Genomic DNA, 23,040 nt, shown 5'->3' on the forward strand with positions numbered 1-23,040 from the left:
CATTTTCTATTCACCAAAGTGTTTAATCAAAATAAGTTCTTTGAACTAACCCTAAATTACTAACCTAATCTAAGCAAGCTCTTAGAATTATATTGAAAAACCACATTAAGATTTGTGTGAATTTTTCCAACAATGGATACAACTAATAAGTTTGGAAGTGTAAAAATATGTAATTTTAGTTTACACCAAAGTTAATCCCATCATAGAACCAATTTGATGCTTGTACTTTAAATTTCAATTCATAAAACAATTACAGATTCCATAAATTGAATAACAAGAATGAACTAACCCTAATTCTAGTGGCTAACATGAACCAAAATTAAATTAAACATGAGATTAAAACGAAATTACAATTGCTAGATAGAATACGAACAAAACATCAAATCATATGATTAAATACATTAACACAATTGTCTAGAAATCATAATAGAAAGTTTTTTAGCCGGAAATGGCTAAAGCATGAAATTCGAAGTCTATAAATGGAAATTACAAGATTAAATCCCGTTATAGTTAAAAGAAAAATGTTTCCAAATGATTCTCAAGTGATTCCCAATAAAAACCTTCAAATAAAAATCGCCTCAAAGTCATATGGGTGAGAGAGAGTCAGAAAATGGCTCCAAAATCTAGAACCTAAAAAGAGTTGACAACTACGAGTATAGGGTAATATGATTTTGTTTTAGACATCCATACATATGCACAAAAATAAATAAGCTTGGGTTTTTCTCTTTCTATCACGTTTTCCAGAAGCAATCCCCCAAGAACAGGAACGAGTTTGTTTGTGCAATCCTACATCGATTTGGATGTGTGATAATGGGAATCAATAACTCATCCTTCAACATCAAACAGCTCTTTGGAGATCGATTATCAATCAAGTATTTCAATCTCTTATGTGGTAGATGAATTTGTGTTTGAATTGATTAGAAAGATTATAGGATATTGATTATTAAGAAACAATCAACATAAACTTCTTACATGTAATTAATCGACGTCACTTTATTTGATATCATTTGACAGACAGTTATTAGGTTAAGATATAACACTAGATTATAATTATATCGGCTTGGGTTGGAGTCTACAATTTTGTTCCTCCCTAAAACCCTTTCACTTCCTTGCTACTAATCAACATCCAAGAACTCTATTATATTAACAAAATTACTAATTATGATAGGAAAATTACAGAAAAACACTTTCTAGTTTTCACCATTTTATCGATTAGACAGAACTTTCGGAAATTAAACATCCTTCAAAACTTAAGATACAACAAACAAAAGGAAATGCTAGAAAAAAGATGAAATTTACACAGCAGAAAATATTTAAAAAAAAAAAAAAAAAAAAAAGATCTCATATACATACACCTCGAATGATATTAAAATTTTAATATTCTCAATTGTCTTCTCTATGTATTAAAGATGGAATCGGTGGTTCCAGAGTTACATCTTTACCTCTCGCATGCGAATCCTCCACATCTGATGGCTGCCTGGCAGAGCTATTCTGAGGTGGAGAACTGGGACCGGAATGGAATCCAGATTCCTGTTCCCGTGGCAGAGTTGATAACGGAATCGGAACGGCTACCTCCTCCCCGGGTTTCTTATAAAACTTATCCTCTTTAATGTCATACATGTTTCCAGTCCGGACTTCCTGAGCAAGCGTACACCAGCAACAGAAAAGCCACAATGCACAATCAGTAACAGCAGGTTTCCCACAACAGGAATCAGAAGGCGGCAGATTGAATCTTTTTCTCATTTGAATCCTCCAAAACCCACCATAAAGCAACCCAAACACACACAGAAATATCCCCGTAATCCCCAATGCCTCTCTAGCTGTCTCATTATCGATATTTATCGCAGCCAAATTAAAAATCCAAAAAGGCGCCAAACAAAACAAAAGAAATGTCGCGATATGAACATACATGTTTCCAAATCCAAGTCGCTCCATATTCCATCCGAAAACACAAAAACTACAAAACAACGAGAGGTATGCTAATGAGATATCTTGCCAAAAGTCGAAAATACCCCCGCTCCATTTCGGACTAGTTTCGATTGTGCTCTCGTCTTTTGGGGTGAATGAGAATCTTCTTTCGAAAGACTTCCCTCGGTTGCTTTCCGGTTTAAGTTGTGATTCTTCATCGGAAGGAGCGGAATCGTATTCCTTTCCGAGGGGGCTCACGACGGAATACACACCAGCGATTGCGGGAGCGCCGATTGCTACGGAAATGGTGATTCCGACTCCGATTGCTGGTCTTTCTGATCTCCTGTACCCGACATTGAGACCACATAACGCGTACTGTGCGAAACAGTTTAGGTTAAGTAACAAGACAACAACCAACATGTGGGCCCATTCATGAGGTTTATACGTTCCATCTTTGCAGTATAATTTTCTTAATTTTGAAATGTCTTCTGGTTTCCATCTTATGAGGAGTACAAGGTGGTAAAGCCTTTGGGGATGTTGGTAAAGACACATGAGGGTAAAAAGGGCATTTAAGATTTGGTTGTTGACTTCAAACCAAGCGTCTCTTTGAGTCTTTCTTGGAAGGACGTGGTTTAACATACCTGTCATGACAAGAAACAGGATTGCACCTGAGACAGCAACAACTATGATCCAGATTAAGAGAACCATGTTCATGGGGTTTCTTATCCATTCTTTTGCTAATTTTTGGAGGGAAATCCAGTCAATTTTTTTGGAGAAGACTCGAGTGAAGCGATCACGAATTGCTTGACTTGCACTGGAGGGAACTGTGCGTGAGAAATCGTCTCTTTCTTGGGCAATTCTTTGGAATTTTGCAGTTGGAGTACCTAAATTGCCAAATACAAGGAAACTTGGGGTTCTATTGGTTAGAGGAGTAGGAGTTGTAGCAGTACTATCCCCCCGAGTTTGAGAACCTTCATCCCTTAGAAGTCCCCTGCGAGAGGTTTCAATGTGAAGATTGACTATAGGTTTGACTCTACATCCGTTTGATTTCTCTTCTTCAACTCCATCATTATCATTTGAAGTCATTGTAGTGTAGTAGTTCTAATATCTTTTCAGCTGTTAATTGCTCTTGGAATTGGATTATCTTCCTTTAATAACAAGAGCAATGGTGGCAGCGATGAATAGGCATGGAGAACTAGCTTCGAACTTCAAATCCAAGAGAACTAAGCAAGTTTATGAGAAAAAATTGATCAAAAGTTAACCTAAATAACCAACGCCTTCAATTAAAAGAATATAGATATCTATTTCACATGACTAATTGACTATCGACATTGAGCAGTGTTACTTTTGACTAAGTGCATCCCTTTTGGTAAAGCAAAATGTAATTGCATCAGCTATGCACGAGATAAGCAAACGAACACAAATCTAACTGTAATTAATAATAGAGCTAACTTCAAACGAAAGGCAAAAAGATCAATATCGTAAGAACATTGTACAGCTGTAATGTTCGTCTGTTCTCTCAAAACCTAAACTCAAGCTAAGTTGTCAAATTAAGCCAAATTTGAGTTGTTAAAGGACTTAAACTTGCAAAATAAGAACTGATCAACAACATCTACCTAAAACCTCAAGAGTTCAAAAAAGTGAAATCGAGAAACTTAAAGCAGTCAACGCGTATATCATCAAAAAGCGTGAAAACTGAAGAATCTTAAAACCGTACGAACAAAGCTAAGATCTGAAAATGCTTTTGAGAAAAATATGTACCTGTAGCTGAAAACCTAGTTCGAATTCATCTTACCCTCCCGTGGTAACAACTTTAGAGTTATTGAGAATCCTTAAACGGAGGAAAAGAGGCTCAAAAGCAGATGAAATGAAGGGAAGAAGGTTCTTTTGTGTTCCACTAGAAAAAAAAATCTGCGAATAGCAGGCAGCTCAGCTGGTGGATTGAATTATTCGGTTCGGTCAATGCGAAGCCGCTTAGCTTGACCGATTAACGACCGCAAACCAAAAACCGGCACAAACAATAAACCTATTCTCCGCTGTCCAGCGGCGTTGCTTTATAAAACGGCAATTCTTTTCCTTCCTTTACTAAAAATGTACAGAAGCAGTCCTCTGACTTTTCGTATATACATACTACTCCCTCTTATCGTTATAAATGATCCCGAGACCCTTTTTAAATAGAATTAAGTTTGTTCATTGTTTTATTTTGCCTACAAAATATTTTAGAAGCAACCGATAAGATATTTTCGATATTCATAAATTGCTCTCTCTTTTGGAAAGTAAAGAGATTATTCTATTAATATCATATATAATAATATAAAATCTTTAATTTTGTCATAAATGTATAACTTTAATTTTTTTATGGATTTTAGGCTCATTAAAATCGGACAGTTGCCATTTTTTTTTTTTACCTTTTTTGTGTATTTCTACTTCATTAGAGCACTTACATTTGGAAGAAATATTCGATTTTACTTTTTTCTGGTTCATAAAATCTCTTAAGTTTGATTTTATGGTTTATTAAAGTCCTTAAGTTTTATAAAAATATTTGGTTTTACCACACAAAAAGATAAAAAAAAATTAAAATCACACATTCAATTTTTGTGAACCTAAATTTCATAAAAGGATAAATCCATATGTATTTGTCAAACTTAATGGCCTTTATGTCATTATCTCTTAATGTTATTCATAAATTTTATGGATAATTACTTTAAAACATATATATATATATATATATATATATATATATATATATATATATATATATATATATATATATATATATATCGATTTGTATACATTTTGGTTACTGAATTTTTTTTGTCCACATGTGCATCTCCAACGTGTTTAACTGTACACATTCAGTCCTTATGGTCGGCTACTTCAGGTAAGCCAGAAAAATGATTTAATAAGATAATATATTTCTCATTTTGTACACATTTAGTACTTAATTTTTTTTGTACGTTTAATCCTTGATATTTTTTGCAAATAAGTCCTTGTTATTTTTGTATGTATTCAGTACCTATGACCGGTTTCTTTAAGTTTTTCTCACGGTATCCTACGTGGGACAATCATTAATGATGTGTTTGGGACTGTTGATGCTTATACTCACCGCGTCATCGGCTACTTGGTTGCTTGGGTCTTGTGTTTTGAACGCTGTAACTTTTTCATATGATCTCTGATTTTAAAAATCTTTATATATGCGCGTTCTTATTTGAGTCTACTATAATTTTTATTTAGATTACTCTCATTAAAAAGTAATATATTTTTACTTATGTTATTTATATACATGCGTTCTTTATAAATGTATGTATCAACGTTTTTTTATAAAATCATAAGTAAAAATATGTTATTTTTAATAGAAGTAATCTAAACGAAATAGTATACTCAAATATAAACATGTGGATATAAATATCGTTAAAATTTGAGATCGGATGAAAAAGTTACGATGTTTAGAACACAAGACCTAAGAAATCAAATAGCCAATGTCACGGTGGCCATAATCATCAACAACCCTACACACCTCATTAATGATCGTCTCATATAGGACATCGTGAAAAAAACTTAAATAAATCGTTCATAAGTATTGAATGTGTACAAAAATGACTTATTTTGTAACAAAAAAAAATAAGGACTAAAAGTGCAAAAAAATATATATTAAAGACTAAATATGTACAAAATAAGAATTATATCATATTAAATCATTTTTTGCTTAACTAGAGTAGTTGGTCATAAAGACTAAATATATACCGTTAAACAAATTAAATGGAAAAATATAGACAAAAAATACTTAGTTAATAAATATGTACAAATCAAATAATATATTATCTTTTTAAGAATTAAATTTTATCGTGAAAAAGTTTGTAATATTAAAACAAGTAATTGTTTTAAATAGGAAGGTGTAATGTTTCCAAGTAACAAGTCAAAATTAGTTGATATTTTTATTAAATCTATTTTTAATAAAATAATCAATATGCCAAACATAATGACAAAGGATACATAATTAACTAGTTACAAATCATAATCTTGTTTTTAAATAATATTATATCGGACGATTTTCGACTCGTTCGACATATTTTACTCGTATATATAGTGAAGTCATTTAACTTAGTCAAGGTGATATAATTTAAAAAATAAATAAATAAGTAAATAAAAGGGGTCAAATCTACCCATGTATGTAATTATATATAGTTGTTATGCTCAACAATATTGAAAGTTAAATGAAATCCACGCCAACTAAATTGCAAATAGAAACGGTTGTTTGCCCTTTCTCCTCTCGACGAGAGTGTTGGCTCCTTTAAAGTACGATCTACATTCACCTACGCATGACACATTAATTTTGGGGGCCACTCTTATGTAGAGGCTTTTTAAGCTAGGGCTTAGAGCCCCTAATTCTAAGGGCGCCATATTTTTTAAAATCCAAAAGTTTAGTCCATTAAAAAATCCAATCCGGTAACCACAAAATAAATGAAATTGAAGAATAAATCAACTATCGTTGCATTCATGAAACTGAAACGACATTGCCTTCTTCAACCGATTCTATTTTCTGCGACATATTCATCTCATTTGTTTTTGATATCCGAGTATAGTAAAAGCTAAAGAGCCTCAAATTTTTGCCTTGCTTAGAGTCCCTAAAATGGTTGAGCCGCCCATGATAAGTTTATTTATATCTGAAACAATATTTTAATAGAAACACTCTTAAGAAAATAATATAATTGAAAAGTTAATAAGTATTGGTCCTAGAACAATGAAACTTGCAAATTTCTTTAACTGCTTCTTATGGAAAAGTGCCTTTCATTTAAACCTTTCATTTAAACAGTAGTAATTCTTCTCCGGAACTATTTCCCATTTGCTTTAGAAAATACATTGTTCGATTCATAAACAAAATTTAACTTTATATAAATAGGAATATAAAAATAGACTTTTGGTCTAACCTAAATAATAGGTATTAGCCTAGCCCAGATCACTAACATCGGACGATTAAACTAGAAAAATAAACAAAAGAACAAAACATGAAAGCATAGATGAAGGCATCGGCAACGAGAATGGCAGGAGCCTTGACGATGGTGTCTAAAATGATTACTCGTTGGAGAAGAAGAGAAAAGAAGTGGGGCCAGAAGCGGTTTCGTTGTAATAGAAAAGAGGAGTGAGGACAACGATCATGGAACCGCCAACAGAGGAGGCCAAAGAAAGACAGCGAGAAAGAAAGAGGGCTTTAGTTCCAGAGAGAGAGAGAGAGAGAGAGAGAGAAAGAAAGAGAAAGAGGCTGCCTGGTGGAGAAGGTGTCATTGGAAGGAGACGGCAACAACATCGGAAGAGGCTGACTCTAAAAAGAGATTTCAGAGAAGAATAGGTCAACCAAAGAGGAGACAAAAGACTCGAAGGGAGGGGCCATCCGAGGAGGAGACAGAGCAGCCGAGGCAGTAAAAGAAGTCAATGAAAGAGCTCTAGTTTGGTGTTGGTGGTTGCTTTATTATTTAGGAGGAATATATATATATATATATATATATATATATATATATATATATATATATATATATATATATATAGGTTCAAATGTTTTTAATAAATATTGTGTGTCTAAATGCACCAATCACAAATTAGCAATTAATTTATTAATTTATTAAATAAGTGAGGGTATGATAGTAATCTTGACTAGAATTAATTATGGTAAAGATTTAAAACATTTAATATCCCTTAAAAATTAGAGAAATCAGTTTAAAAACCCTATTAGCCGTCGACCTCCCTCATCACGTTCTTCATCATCACCTACGTCATATCACCATTGCCGCCTCTTCCTCCCCCTTCTCCACCGTCGGACACTATTATTCATTGTCGGAATAGGTCCGCCATTGTCGTATTAGTTGGGATTGGACATTGGCGCACAAAAAATGTTTGTGAGAGGTGATAAAGGCGGCAAAATCAAATCTCAGTGCCCAAGAGCAGAAGACGAGGAGACGATAGTGATCAGATTTCGCACAGTTTGATTTCTTGGATATCTCAATTTCATTGGAACGATTATTAAAAGCCATTTATTCTTCATTGATTTCAATAGTAAATCAAAATCCTTAAAAAGTTCAAGATAATATCAATATACGAAGAGCAGAGGTAATCTATTTGTATCGTTGAATTTTGCCCTAATTTTTATATTTAGGATTGATTAATTTATTAATAATTATGGTTTCTAGGAGTAAACGTTTGATATGACTCCGTTGTTGCAGAAAATACTAACGGGGGTGTTATATGGGATCTACAAGAAAGATGGATGCTCCTTTATGAGACATGGTTCGTGTTTCTATTATGTTCTTTTCCCTTTACTTCTTCTATTTCTATATTGATCTAAGTTTTGTTTTCCTTTTACATATCTTGTTCTATAGAGGCGCAAACATTTTTGGGCTGAAATTGATATTAAATTTAGGTGTTTATCTTTGTATCATCTTACTTTTTAGTAAAAACGGCTAGACCTGTGTGGTTTTTATTGTATGATTTAAGCACCAAATGATGCATTCCAAGTGTTTGATATAATTACTAAGAAGGATCGTGTGGTGAGAGTTGATGATTCTTATATGATTTCTAATTGATGATTTTGTGGTGACATTAGGATAATCTTTATTTGCTCTAAGGGTCTGCTAAATCTTAGAACTTTTATTTGCTCTAAATCACGTTGCTGGAAATTATGTTTATAGGTAAACTATTGCAAGTAAATCAAATATGGTTTTTGGCTTGTTTGATGATAATGTCTAACAAGTGTTTGTTGAAATGTCTGAAAGAGAATTTTAAAAATTTAACCTTGTGGTATGCATTCTGCCAGAATTACTAGCAGTAAATACAATACTTTTGAATGTATTCTATATATTCTATCAGAATGTATTCTACTGGAATAAAATCGATGTATTCTGCCAGAATGTATTATATGTATTCTGTCATATTCTATGTATTCTACCAGAATATACTAAGTGATAGTTAATTGCAAGTAACATGTTTTTAACAATTATTAGTTTTTGTTGTATTTGTGATAGGAATGGCTGGAAGAAGGCGTTGAAGACCTTGATATTCTTTTAGAATATGTATAATTATATTAAAATGTATAAATATTTTAGTCTATAAGAATATGTATGAATTTGTATTTAAGTTCGGATGTATAAGAATATATTAGAATGTTTGTTATTTTTCAACATCTTATTCAAAAATTATGTTATTCTTCAATAATATTCTATTAGAATAAAATTCTAAAAGAGCATCATTCTAACAAAAAATATTCTGACAGAATAAAATCGGTAAAAATTTGAAATTGAATTAATTAAAAAATTTAGATTTTTTTAAGTTAGGATAATTAATCATCCCTAAAAATCCGAAAATCTCCTTTTATAAATGTAGTTAATTGTCCAAAATACCCTTTTGCTTAAAATTGTGTGATTATACGCTACATGTTACCCCATTGTAATATCATACACTCTCAAATCATGTTCATTGATTAATTTCATCCATTGGTCCAGATCTGTGCATTCTGGCACACAATACTTAGTAAAAACAAAATAACCTAAGCCTATACATATATATATAGAGAGAGAGAGAGACAGACAGAGAGAGGGAGAGACAGAGAGAAATATTGAGCATAATGAAGACACCTCTGACGACTATTAGAGAATGTCGTCGAAGGTTGAGGGAGGCGATTGTGGGTTATGGTCAACAGTAAGGTTTTAACCTAGAGCTGTGATATCTTGTTAGAACCGCCTACATGCTTTTCAAGTTGATCGTCACCAATCCAAGTGCATCAAATTCATAACCCTAACCTTGCAACTAAAAGGATTATAAAACCCAGTCATTCCCTAAATTCTACCCAATATTAGAGAACTAGGAGAATCTCCAATCAAATTCTATTTTTACATTATTTTTATAGTGTAAAATATAATTTACTATTTATGTCCGGACCCATTTTATTTCTAATATACTTTCCTTTAGGTAACTTCGGGCTTTTGAAACAAAAACCATACAAAGTTGATATTTTACATGTGAATTTTGATCAAGTCACATAAAAATCATTATCATTATCATTATATACTTATAAAGGAAGCATTTTTCCTTTCACCACATTCATTTAAAACTCTCATTCTTTTTTTCTTTCACCACATTCATTTGAAACTCTCATTACTTTTCAATTTCTTTCTAATAATGATTATAAACTAAATTTCAATATTAAAAATATATATTTTCTTATACTTATAAAGTTGTGTTTTTAACTTTTAACATATTATACTTAATTTATTAGGTCTAACATGTTGTTGTATGTAAACCATTATCATTTTAAAGCTACAGATTTTGAAAATTTTGTATAAAATACTTTAACTGTTAATTAAAATATAACCTTACAAGATCAACTTAAATATAAATTTTAGTTCAACTTAAACAACCCGGAGAATATTATATAAATTGTTAAAAGTGATAAACTGTAGTGTCTTTTTAATAATGATCATAATTTGGTTAATAATGTTAAATAAATATCAAACCTAAAGTGTAATCATAAATAAACTAAATTTCAATATTAAAATAATAGTTTCACTTCTACTTATAAAGCTATGTCTTTAACTTTTAACATATTCTACTTAATTTATTAAATTTAATATGTTGTTGTATGCAAATCATTATCAGTTTAAAGCTATAACTTTTGAACAGTTTGAACAAAATATTTAAATTGTTAATTTAAATATAACATTATAGGGTCAACTTCAATATAAATTTCAGTTCAACTTAAAAACCCAAAGAATATTTTGTGAATAATTAAAAGTGATAAATTGTAGTGCTAAATACAAAAACTAAATTTTAATATTAATTTAACTAAAATATTTCCTAAATGTATTTTTGTAATCGTTAAAAGTTTTAAAATAAGTAGCTTAAAATAATTTACAATAACAATATATAAAAATAACTCTATATAAATGATTACATTGTTACCTTTAAAATAAAAAAAAATTATTAGATGTTTTAAATAATTACAATGATAGAAATTAAAACGTTAAGCAAATAAATTTTAAAAAATTAATTAAAAATAACAATAACTATAAATAACATTAAACCATATATTATATTTAATTTTATTCATGAGTAACCCGTGGGTAGAGGTCATTCAAAAAATTGAGATTATGCAGTTTTAATATATTTATATATTATTATATAATTCAAAATAATCAATATATTATATCAACTTAGTATACGAATTATTATATTAAATTTAACAACATAATTGTCATATTTAAAAATAACATATATTTGTAAAGATTTCACCTATACAGATGTTTCTGCGCAACACGCGGACATTCGCTTACTATAAAACATAGATTGTGTTGAGTTCGGACGGATGTAGCTATTGGGCACTTTCCCTTTTTAATAATCTAACTGAAAGTGTAGAGCGTTTTATATCTCATTATTAAATAATAATGTTATCCATATTTATATCTCATTAATAATAACATTATTGCTTTATAAAGTCCACAAGGTTCTATATCTCATTAACAACAACATTATTGACATTTATTTACAAATCAATATATATTATAGGGTGGGGTTTACCTTTAATATATGAAGAAAACCTACAAGATTTGCCAAGTTTGTAAAGATTGCCGGCTTTTTCCTACAATTTGGCAACATGTGGACTGGAGTAGTACAAACGTAAAGATGGAGTTTTGCAAAGAGAAAGTTCATGAAATAACAAAATTATAGGGTGTTTATAAATAGTGGCGATTCTAAAACGTAAAACCACATGGTTCACTATTTTAATAAAACTAATAAAAAAAATTTTAAAAATCAAAAATACTAGTTACGTGTTCGGATCGGATCGAAATGTTGCAAAAAAAAATTCGTATAATTGTACCCGACGATGTCTTATATCATATATTGTCACACTTATGTCATTACTAATCCTTTATAATATTGAAAGTTTGAAACAATAAAAAAAACCTATCATGGAATCATGGAACAATAAAAAAAATGAAGAAAAAAATCACTATTAAGTATTAACAAACATTCAATAGCTTTAAGTATTAACAAGCAATAATTAAAAAAATAAAATAAATAAATAAATAAATAAAAACCAATAGTGATCAAATAGCATGGCCAGTTTAGAGTAGGTGCCATATGGGCAATGGAACAGGGCCCAAAATTTTAAGGGGCCCAAAAAAAAATTATAGTATATCAGTGAATTCGTCAGGCCCAAGCAATCCAACACCATCGGAATTTCAGAATCGGAAATCAGGCGTGAAACTTAAAGCGAATTAGCGCAGCAGCAAGCGATCAATCATTGTTCAATTCATCATCGATTCATCTTGCTCGTTAAGTCGTTCTCCTTAAAAAAAAAAGTCATTGCAGCAATTGTGGAATCACCGAATCAGGGCAGGGAAAGTGGGAAACGAAAGGGGCAGTGCATCACAGCATCAACAATCGCCCATCAGGTTAGCGTCATAGCGACATCGACATAGGCACACAACGTGCAATAAGCCAATAATCAACAATCATCCTCCATTGAATATCAATACATCAGTTTCTAATTCTAGGTTAGGGTCAATCACGATTAGAGACTTAGAGTGTTAGACAATCAGTTGAAAACTTGAATGTATTATCAGTTTTTCAAATTCTTGTGTAATTGTTTATTTGTTTAGATAAACTATTTAATTTTCAGATTCTTGAATGTGATTAATGAATTTTTAATTGTTTATTTGTTTATCACTATGACATATTGTCATTATGTCATATTATCATATTGAAATTGATTGAATGATTCACAATGTTAAATGAAATCAATGAATGATTTTGAAATATATTATTAGAATCAGAAATTAAATTATGAGATTATGTTTATTGTATAAATGAAATCAATGAATTGTTTATTGTATAATTGTTTATCAAATTATGTTTATTGTTGTAAAATTGTAGATATGAAGTATAAACAACCATCTGGTAGTCAAAAACGTAAAAAAGGAAAACTAGATGAAGAAAAGAGAAAGGCTGACACCGGTGCTCTAGATAAGTTTATCCATAGACAACCTATTAAAGAACATGTTGAAGAACATATTGAAGAGCACATTGAAGAGCATGTTGAAGAGCACATTGAAGAGCATGTTGAAGAGCAAGAGCATATAGAAGTAGAAGAGGCAGAAGAGCGAGAGCCCGTTAAAGAGCTTGTTGATATATATGATCCAAGAAGGTCAGAAAAACTTAATTCTGAGGAGATTAAATTTTTGGTCCAGAAATGCCCTAAAAGAGATAGTAATATTATGTATGGTCCCTACGATAAATTTGGTAGACGGTTTTCTGCAGTTTTATATACAAGAACTTTACCAAATTTAGAGAAGTGTGATAGAGAATGGCTAGTATATTCAAAAGAGCTAGACAAAGTATTTTGTTTCTGTTGTAAAGTGTTTAGAAAAGGGATTTCAAAAGGTAAATTGGATGGTGATGGTTATGCATATTGGCACCATGTCACCACTAGGGTTAAAGAACACGAAATTTCATTGGATCATCTTACAAATAGGAATAAGTGGTTTGATATGCGTAAAAGACTGAACTTAAATGAAACAATTGATAAAGTTCAATACGAGCAATTCAAGAAAGAAAGAGATTAGTGGAAACAAGTCCTTTTGAGAATCATTGCAGTAGTGAAATTTCTTGCTAAACATAATTTAGCATTTCGTGGATCCAATGAAAAGTTGTATCAAAAAGGTAACTATAAATTGTAATTTTTTTGTTCTGATTCCAACAAATACCTTTTTGTTAATTATTATGATTGATTTCACTTCTTATTTGTTAATTTTATTTAATAGGTAACGGAAATTTTTTGGGTGTCATTGAAATGTTGGAAGAGTTTGACCCGGTTATCAAAGAGCATGTGCGGCGGATCACAAGTGATGGGCTTCATGTGAATTATCTTGGCCACTTAATCCAAAACGAACACAATATCTTTGCTAGCTTAAGAAATTAAAAAAGAACTTATCAAGAAGATAAAGGAAGCAAAGTACTACTCAATCATACTTGATTGTACTCCCGATTCAAGTCACCAGGAACAGATGACTATAATAGTGAGGTATTTGACGTTATCATATAATTTTGTTACTGTTGAGGAGTCCTTTTTAGGTTTTTTGAATGTTGATGATACCTCTGGAAAAGGACTATTTGATATTACACTTGAGGAGTTAAAGTCTCTTGGTCTTGAAATTGATGATATGCGTGGTCAAGGCTATAATAATGGAGCAAACATGAAAGGAAAACACCAAGGGGTGCAAAAGAGATTTTTAGATATAAATCCTAGAGCATTTTACACTCCTTGTGGTTGCCATTCTCTTAATCTAACATTATGTGATATGGCTAACAAGTGTGTTAAAGGAAAGAACTTTTTTGGATTCATCAAACGCATTTATACTATCTTTGCAAATTCTACTAAGAGGTGGGAAATTTTGAAAGATAATGTTAAAGCTTGGAGTCTTAAATCATTGTGTCAAACTCGTTGGGAAAGTCGGGTTGAGAGTGTAAAGGCTATTAAACTTCAACTTGTGGATGTACGGGAAGCTTTACTTCAAGTTGGAGAAAAAGATAATGATGTTGCGATTGCAAGTGAAGCAACTTCACTAGCAGAAAAAGAACTTGGTGACTTTGAATTTTTCGTATCAACTGTTATTTGGTATGAAGTACTAAACCATGTGAATATTTTGAGTAAGAAGTTACAATCAAAGGATATGCATCTTGATAAAGCTATTACAGAAATTAAAAAAAATTGATTGGGTACTTCAAGAATTATAGAGAAACTGGTTTTTCAAAAGCGATTGTTGAAGCTAAGGAGATTGCTATTGAAATGGGTATTGATCCAATATTTCCACAAAAGCGTTTGATTGAAAGGAAAAGAAGGTTTGATGAGAGTTCAACTAGCGAAGAAGTTTCATTTACACCTGAAGAGAACTTTAGAGTCAATTATTTCTAATTCATTGTTGATCAAGCTATTTCTTCTCTTGAGACAAGATTTGAACAATTCAAAGAGTATGACAGAGTATTTGGTTTTTTATTTCCACATAATTTGAGGGGAATTGAAGATAAAGATCTTAAGTCGTATTGTCATCGTCTTGAAAAAGCACTCAAGTTTGAAGAAAGATCGGATATTGATGCCGATGAACTTTATACGGAGTTGAAATTATTTGAGACATTGGAAACCAATGAGTTTAGCAACCCTATAGATGTTTTGAAGTTTTTGAAAGAACTTGATTATTTCCCAAATGCAAGCATTGCATATAGAATATTGTTAACTATTCCAGTAACAGTTGCATCTGCAGAAAGGAGTTTTTCAAAATTGAAGTTTGTGAAATCTTACTTACTGTTAGGTGCATTTCATGTACCCATTTTGTAGCTTTATTTTATAAAAGTACATTGCATATAGGCTTAAACTCATGCATTTTGCACGTTTTCGGGATTTTTCATGAGGCAATTTCATTCAAATACTTTTGTGATATTTCAGGGACTTTTGGAGGAAGGATATTGTTGGAGGAGGTAAATAAAAGTTGCGGACAAAATTTCAGGACTTGCGGAGCACCGAGGAGCAATATATCAAAGAAACGAAGATTTTGGCTTTACAGACGTTTACACGGCCGTGTAAATGGAAGCCTTGCGTTTACACGGGCCGTGTAAACGTAGATTTATGCGCAGTATATTTTTGCGTTTACGCGGGCCGTGTAAATGACAATGTTAATTTACACGGGCCGTGTAAACGTAAACGTGGGTTTTAAAGCAGTTTTTCACCATTCTTAAAGGGGGGAACCAACTTTTTACCAAGGTGTTGATTTTGGGAGCAAAGAAGGCGATTTTCTAGAGGATTTTGGAGTTGATTAACACTTGGGAACATTTGATTTCATTTTGTAAGAACTTTAATTTCATTTTCTAGATTTGTGATCTTGTTCTAGTCATGAGTGGCTAGAACCCTAGTTTCTCCAACTTCATATCTTGACTTTTTAGTTGTGATTTCAATCATGTGATTTGATGTTTGCTTCTAATTCCTACCTAGTGAATTTGATTTTGTTTCAATTGAATGTTTGATTCTAATTGTGATTCTTATTGGCCATTTGAATTAGGGTTAGGTCATTCAAGTTATCAAATTGCAAAATCCGTAATTGTTTTGTGAATTGAACTAAGTAACAAACACTAAATTGATTTCCATTGAATGGATTTAGTGTAAATCTTATTCACATACACTTTTACACTCCCGAGCTTATGAGGAGTATTGGGTGTTGTTGGGAACATTCACATAAAGCTTCATGCAATCTTCCAATCTAATTCTAAGAGCTTGTTTAGATTAGGTAGTAAGGTTAGGATTAATCAAAGAGCTTGTTTTGGTTAATTATTGTGGTGAATGGAAAGTGTTAGAGCTTGTTAACACTTTCAAGTACCAACTTAGGTGGAATTGAGTAGATATCATTTCATCCATGGAATCACATTGTTAAATTGTCTTGCATAGAGTTGGAGTTCTCACAAATCCTGAATTTGTTTCATTTAATTCATCATTTAGTTATTGTTTTATCCTCTTGTTTAAATCCTTGCATACCAACCCCCCATTTATGTGACCTTTATTGTACCTTTCGCAAAAAGGTATAAACACTTGTCCCGTGTCTCTGTGGATCGACCATGCTTACTTTGTACTACATTATTAGTTCATAGTAGTAGTGTTTAAGGAGTCATTTGTACCCTTTATTTGTTGGGTTTGACACGCCTAATACTTACGCTCCACAATGACACAAGAAAGACTTAGCGGTTTGGCAATGATATCTATCGAGAACGAAATCTTAGAGAGTATAGACTATGAAGAGTTGATCAACCAATTTGCAATCAAGAATGCTCTGAGAGCTTCAAGAATCGTCGGTTAGCTGTTAGGATATGTAATTACTCATCAAAATACTATGATTTTGCTTTGTTTATTGCTATAAAGTTTATCATCATTTTAATAAAAATATTAGTTTATGTAAGTTAATTTGTTACACGTTAAGGCCTAAGGGCCTTTTTTATCCATCTCGTCCTGGGCATTTGAATCCTCAGAACCGGCCATGTTAAATAGAATTAAACCTACTGCCTACATTGAACTAAATTGTTATTATTAATTCACGATTGTGGTCCACGATGAATTTAATGTTCATGGAATTGAAAATAGAACTTCCACACAAAATTAACAAAGTAGAATAACTTATCGGCAGTTGCAACAACCCATAGGCAATATTAAATCGACGATTGTGAAGGGTTGAAGTGTCATTTGTTGTGAAACGACATTGCTCATTCATGGTTCATATTTATTATTATTATTATTTAGTTTAACTTATATTGGGCTATGAACATTGAATTATATCTTAAAAAATATTGGCTATTAAAGTATAGAATGTGGGTTTTAAAAATATGATTTATATAAATTTTTTTGTCAAAAGTATTAAGATGGTTCATTTAAAATTTTTTAGGTAGGTCACAAATTTTAAGATTAAGTTATATAACTTACTATTAAAAAAAAAAATAAATAAATAAATAAAAAAAAAGAAAGAAAGATTATGAGATAGCCTCACCAGTCACCACTATGTATGAATAATTTAACCATGATTTTTTTTTCATGGTTAAAATCTCCAAATCCTATGGTCATTTCATCAATTTTCTCTTTTGCAAAATTCCTCCAAAACAGACCAGATTTTTTCTGTGTGAGTATATTTATATGTACGCCCCTTCAAATATTGACATATGATGAGAAGAAACTCTATGGATTTCCCTGACCTTTTCTTTTATGTTTCGTGGAAACAACAGATCAAAACTTTTGGCTTTTGAAACAAAAACCATACAAAGCTGATATTTTACATGTGAATTTTGATCAAGTCACATAAATATCTAAATTGACATCTCCTTTATTTCTTAACTAAACTTACGATGGAAGCTTTCTTAACTGAACTTACGATGGAAGCTTAATATAGACTTGGCAAACGTGTCGTGTCAAGACATTTAACCAGTTGAAAGGATTTGACCATAACCCGACCCGTTTAATTATCGTGTCGTGTCGTGTCAACCCGTTTATTTTCGTGTCGGGTTTCGGGTTAAGCTTTAGACCTTGTAAATATGTTGTGTCATGTCGGGTTGAAATATTTTAAAGGTTGGAAAATAGGAGTTGTAGAGGCAAGAAGGAAAAGTGAAACACTGAAGTTATGAGATGGAATGACAAAATTTATAGTTAGTTTAGAAGAAAAAAATGAAAAAAGTTAAAATTGGGGAGCAAAAGAGATAGTTGATGAGGATGACTAAAATTAAGTAACTTTGAAAATTTGAATATTACTTCTAATTATCGAGTTTGACTCACTACAAGTCTATAACATATAATATATTTATAAAAATATGAAATTATTAATAAATAATATATAATTAAACAGGTCATATTCGAGTTGAAAGTGTTGACCTTAACCCTACCCTTTTAATTTACATAAACATGTCGAAATCTCTGACCCTGACCCGCTAATTTCGTGTCGGACTCATGTCGTGTCATGTTTTGCCAGGTCTAGGTGTAGCTAATGGGCACCTTCCCCCTTTTTTTAGTCTTAACTGAAAGTGTGCAGAGTTCTATATCTCATTATTTAATAATAACACTTTTTTTTTTTTTTTTTGAACGGCACAAATAAAATTCATTAAGCAAAGCCAGCAGGGAGCTGGCAAAACACAGTACATACAAAGAGAATTAGTGATAGAAATGCAAATAGGATATCCTAGATAAAGCTAATGTTGGCCTAGTCATTTTAATTGAAACCCAAAGCATTGTTTAAACAAGAGTTTTCCAGGCTTGAGCAATTATGTTTGAGACAGCATCGACCTTTGAAGTCCACAAGGTTCTATATCTCATTAATAGGGTGGGGTTTACGTATACCCATTAGTTTGCTTACGCAATCGAAAATTGAAACTGTAGATGTGCACAAAAGGCCCAGTTTCGTAATTGGTGAAGAAAGCCCGATTGTACCAAAAAAAAAAACATTTTTAACCAGTTAATTGGTTGGAGTAATATGTAAGTGATTTTTTCAATTAACAAGGTTAATCGAATGTATAAAAAAAACATTTTTAACTCAGGACCTATGTTATACTTTAACTAGACACTTGATTCATACTGAAGTTTTATTTGCTAAGAAATTCAAATTTTGTGATTTTATAAAATGACTACTCCAAAAAAAACAAAAAAGGATCAAGATTTCTGTTGAAAAAATATATGCATGTTTCAAAATTAAATGTCGTATATTTAGGAGGAATAAAGTATAGCAAAAAATCCATCCTATAGTTTTGAAGAAAACCAAAAACTAAAAACAAAAAAACACAACTCCATATTTGTTATAAAGAGCTAGAATCAATAATATGGCTTTAGAGGATTCCGAAGGAGAAACAAATTAAAATACAAACCAAGACTTCCTTTCATTTCCTGCACAACAGATAAATTCGACACGTGTCAGCAAATCCCAGCATCTAAAAACATTAACTAAAGTCTCATCACTTAAAAAAAAAATTGATTTAAGTAACAATACCTGCCACTCTTAGCAGTAGGCACAATTATTCCTCTTTTCTCAAGGCTCTTGTATCTGTCTCTCGCAAGGGTGCAACATGCCTACAAAATAATATAATATTTATAACATTCAAAAATATATATTTATTATCATTAAAATAAAAATAAAAATAAAAATAAAAATAAAAAAACTCTAATTGTAAAAAATGCAAACCTTGAGTTTCCTTAAAGAACCAGTGATTTCTTCAGATAACAGCACTTGAACAGGTGCAGGTTCAAATCTGAAAAACATTCAACCCCAATTTTACACATTCAACCCTAAACTTAAATTGCTATACACAAGAAAATTTGGTATTTTACAAATTCAACCCTAAACTTACTTGTGTCTCCCTAGACGTGGTGGACAAGATTTTAGTCTTTCTTTTTTGGCAATAGCACGCCTTTCATGTCTCTTGCTTTTTTCTTCATCCTCTTTGGCAATTTCATCAATTATATCTGGTAAGCTGCAGTATATATTTAAAACCAAAACAAGTAAATATAATGAAAATTAAAAATTTTAAAAAAAAAAAAAATTCCAGCTTAAGAAAAAATCACCTGTCAAGCTCTTTAGTGAACTCCTTTGTCTTTTTAGCTTCTGCTTGCTTCTTCAATTTTTCTTTATTTCTAATCCTCTTATTCAAAACTACTCGTGTTACCCTTTTAGTTTTAAATGGCCTGCATTTTTCATAATTTTCAAAGTACAAGTTTAATATAAATCGTACATAAACTTTATAGATGGATAACAAGGAGATGTACATAATAACTACATACCTTTTTTCAAGATCTTCATCAACATTTTGCTCATCATCATCATCATCATCACCATCACTCTCTTTGTCCGCATCAAGAAAATACATCTGTTAAAATTGCTAAATCATTAGGTACACCATTTAACATAAGTATTTAAAGGGACAAAATTGCAAAAGAATAAAGCTACACACGTCTTCCTCATCAATGGCTTCTCCAGGAACAGTTAAAGGAACAGGTGTAGGGCGTAGTTCTTTAGTGTAAATCTTCTGCATTTCATCTGCAACTGCATGAGCTAATGAATCCTGCAAAAAGTTTAAAACAGGAAGAAGTAGTAAATAAATGGAAGTCATTATTCATTAATAGTTTCAACAGACTATTCGGTAAAAATCATGCATAAGAAAAGGACCTGATGACTTTCAGATGATGGATTGTATGAGCATCCAGGTGGTTCTACTTCTACAGCAGGAATCACAATAATCTTATTAGAGACCTTTCTTGCCTTAAAAGTTCGCTCACCTGAAAAATCACACATCCATTAAGAAATCTCATTTAACCCCAAAAAGAAGAGGCATCTGCGAAGAAATAATTAAGAGATAAACCTTTATCATCCCAGATATCAACTATGCCGGTATCTGTGGTGCCATCTTTCTGTTCAACAACAATTTAGATCATATCAATCACACAAAATATTCCAGTACAATCATTAAGAAGAACCCAAACCCCAAACTTTTTCCACTTGGACAGACCTGAGAAGAATCGTCTGACCTCTGAATCATTTTCCGTTTTTTAAAGGAGTTTTTCTGATTTGAAGAGGGTACAGGCTGTACAAACGAGTTTTTCTGTAGTATGCTATCAACACGAAGGATCTTCTCTCTGTGTTTATCGATTTTACGCTTGACGGAAAGATCTGAATAGGCAAAACCACAAACATGTTCACCAGTTATTTTTACAATTGAAATTGTCATTAATGTTTATTCTTACTTTTTCACATTTTACATGAACAGAGTTGCTAGGTTGCAACGAAGAATCTAATGCGGTGAACAGAAAGTGAATACAAATTACTAACAAATACATATGAATTCAGGAAGGAAGAGTAAGGGCACGTCAGTAACATATTATAGGAGCATGAAGATGTTAACCTCTGGACTTATCGACGAAGAACAGAGAATCGCTAGGGACTTCGGTTAGAGAACCACCGGAAAGAGCGTCTTTGCTAGATTTCTCATAGAAATCCTCAATATCTTCTGTGCTTATATTGGCTCTCCATGCTTTCTTCCCTTTCCTTGATCCCTTCGATTTCGCCATCGCAAAGGATGTGTTGCCGCCAAGAAGAACCTGTAAAACCCTAATTTAACCGAACTGGTGAAGTTTTCTGATTGGAGGCGGGTCTTAAGGTTTTATGTCTCGGACAAGTTCGGATCCCTATTAACCCGGTTTGTGACGCACATGTTTAAGGCCCAATAACAATATGTGTCCCTTAAATATATGACATGGTCAAGTTTAGTCTATGAACCATCAAATTCTCACAATTCTTCCAAAAGTCCTAAAACATTTTTCGTTAGGCATGTAAAACAAATGTTTTGCTTCGACCTAAACCTTACACCCGTTCCCGAGTTCAACTTAACGAAAGAAAGAAAAAGAAATGAATGGAAATGAGAAGAAAATAAAAAAACATTTGTTTCCGAATTTCATTAAATAAGGGAAGTGGAAAAGTAGAGAGAAATGGGTGGATCACTTTCCCTCCTAACTTTCCTTCCGATTTGGGAGGATTTGGAAGGAAATAACAAAATGATTCATTTTTCTTCCACTTCTCTCCAACCCAGGAACACGAAAGAAAATTTTTGTTTTCCTTCCTTTCTCTTCTTTTCTCTCGTGACTTTCTTTTCTTTTCTTTTGTTAAACTCGGGAACAAGGCGTTTAAGTGGATGTGAACACGATGGGAAAACCAGTCGAGTCTTCCAGCAGGAGCGAGCACTCTCTTTTATTTGTTAAATTTTGTCGGTTTGTCTTGATTTCCGATTGATGAACTCATGAACAAGAAGGGCAACTCCTGCTTAGCTTGTTCTCTTACCCGGGAATAGTGACCTCGAGATAAGCTTACCAATAGCCCCCTCCCTGAATACATATGGTAGGTAGGAATTGATAAGAAAGGGTTCCATGTTGAGTTCTGAATCAAAAAAGTCAACAAAATTTTACTTTAGACGAAGGAACCGAGTGCCAAAAAAATCGATTGGAGATCCATGGATCACAGATGGTATCTCCCCATGGTCAAAAGTCCTTTTAAGTTCCTCCCACATAATTATCGAGTAATTGGTTGTCTTATGTCCGATCATATAACAAATAGTTAATCACATATATGGGTAAACAACTAAGTATTTTATATATCATTGGTTACTAAGGTTTGTTCGAACATCAAATCTTTTTAAATAGTTAAAATTAGAACTAATGGTTAAAATATATATAATTTATACCGAATATTGTTTGCTTTTACTCTCTAAGTATCCATGGCCCGCTTGGTGACTCGTGTTATCTCGACAACGTTTTTTATGAGACTTTGTATTTCAATTTTTTATTCTACATTTCTTTGTCAATATGGTTACCAATTTCGTAACGTCCACTATAAAACACACTATTTGATGGTAAGCTGGTATCGGTATTTAATACATTTTTAGATTGTTCATCATTTTCGTAATATGAAGCTTGATTTTACCGGGAAAAAATGGTTTAAAGATCCGTACAAGGAAAATCCTTCAAAAAATATTTTTTTGTTAAAAAATTAAGATTTTTGCAAAAAAATATGAACAATTTCTTATGAAGCTTAA

General features: G+C 31.9%; 3 protein-coding genes across 3 annotated transcripts; 1 reads left to right on the forward strand and 2 right to left on the reverse strand.

The window, feature by feature from the left end:
• Positions 1 to 1,250: 1,250 nt before the first annotated feature.
• On the reverse strand, positions 1,251 to 3,931 carry LOC145088659 (uncharacterized). The gene is made up of 2 exons (XM_079027038.1): positions 3,670 to 3,931; positions 1,251 to 3,131 (listed from the first exon to the last, which is right to left on the reverse strand). Exon 2 carries the CDS (start codon positions 2,992 to 2,994, stop codon positions 1,384 to 1,386), a length of 1,611 nt encoding a protein of 536 aa, XP_078883164.1. The 5' UTR covers positions 2,995 to 3,131; positions 3,670 to 3,931; the 3' UTR covers positions 1,251 to 1,383.
• A 10,027-nt stretch (positions 3,932 to 13,958) lies between these two features.
• LOC145090108 (uncharacterized) lies at positions 13,959 to 15,765 on the forward strand. The gene is made up of 4 exons (XM_079028452.1): positions 13,959 to 14,576; positions 14,681 to 14,793; positions 14,905 to 15,234; positions 15,687 to 15,765. Exons 1-4 carry the CDS (start codon positions 13,959 to 13,961, stop codon positions 15,763 to 15,765), a joined length of 1,140 nt encoding a protein of 379 aa, XP_078884578.1.
• A 3,383-nt stretch (positions 15,766 to 19,148) lies between these two features.
• On the reverse strand, positions 19,149 to 21,596 carry LOC145088660 (Nop53 protein). Its single transcript, XM_079027039.1, has 11 exons — positions 21,358 to 21,596; positions 20,965 to 21,125; positions 20,818 to 20,866; positions 20,625 to 20,734; positions 20,410 to 20,520; positions 20,240 to 20,325; positions 20,024 to 20,143; positions 19,810 to 19,932; positions 19,644 to 19,710; positions 19,452 to 19,531; positions 19,149 to 19,348 (listed from the first exon to the last, which is right to left on the reverse strand). Exons 1-11 carry the CDS (start codon positions 21,521 to 21,523, stop codon positions 19,342 to 19,344), a joined length of 1,080 nt encoding a protein of 359 aa, XP_078883165.1. The 5' UTR covers positions 21,524 to 21,596; the 3' UTR covers positions 19,149 to 19,341.
• Between the last annotated feature and the right edge of the window lie 1,444 nt (positions 21,597 to 23,040).

The sequence above is a fragment of the Lactuca serriola genome, chromosome 2, assembly GCF_051521515.1.
Source record: "Lactuca serriola cultivar US96UC23 chromosome 2, Lser_US96UC23_V15, whole genome shotgun sequence".
Lineage (NCBI taxonomy): Eukaryota > Viridiplantae > Streptophyta > Magnoliopsida > Asterales > Asteraceae > Lactuca > Lactuca serriola.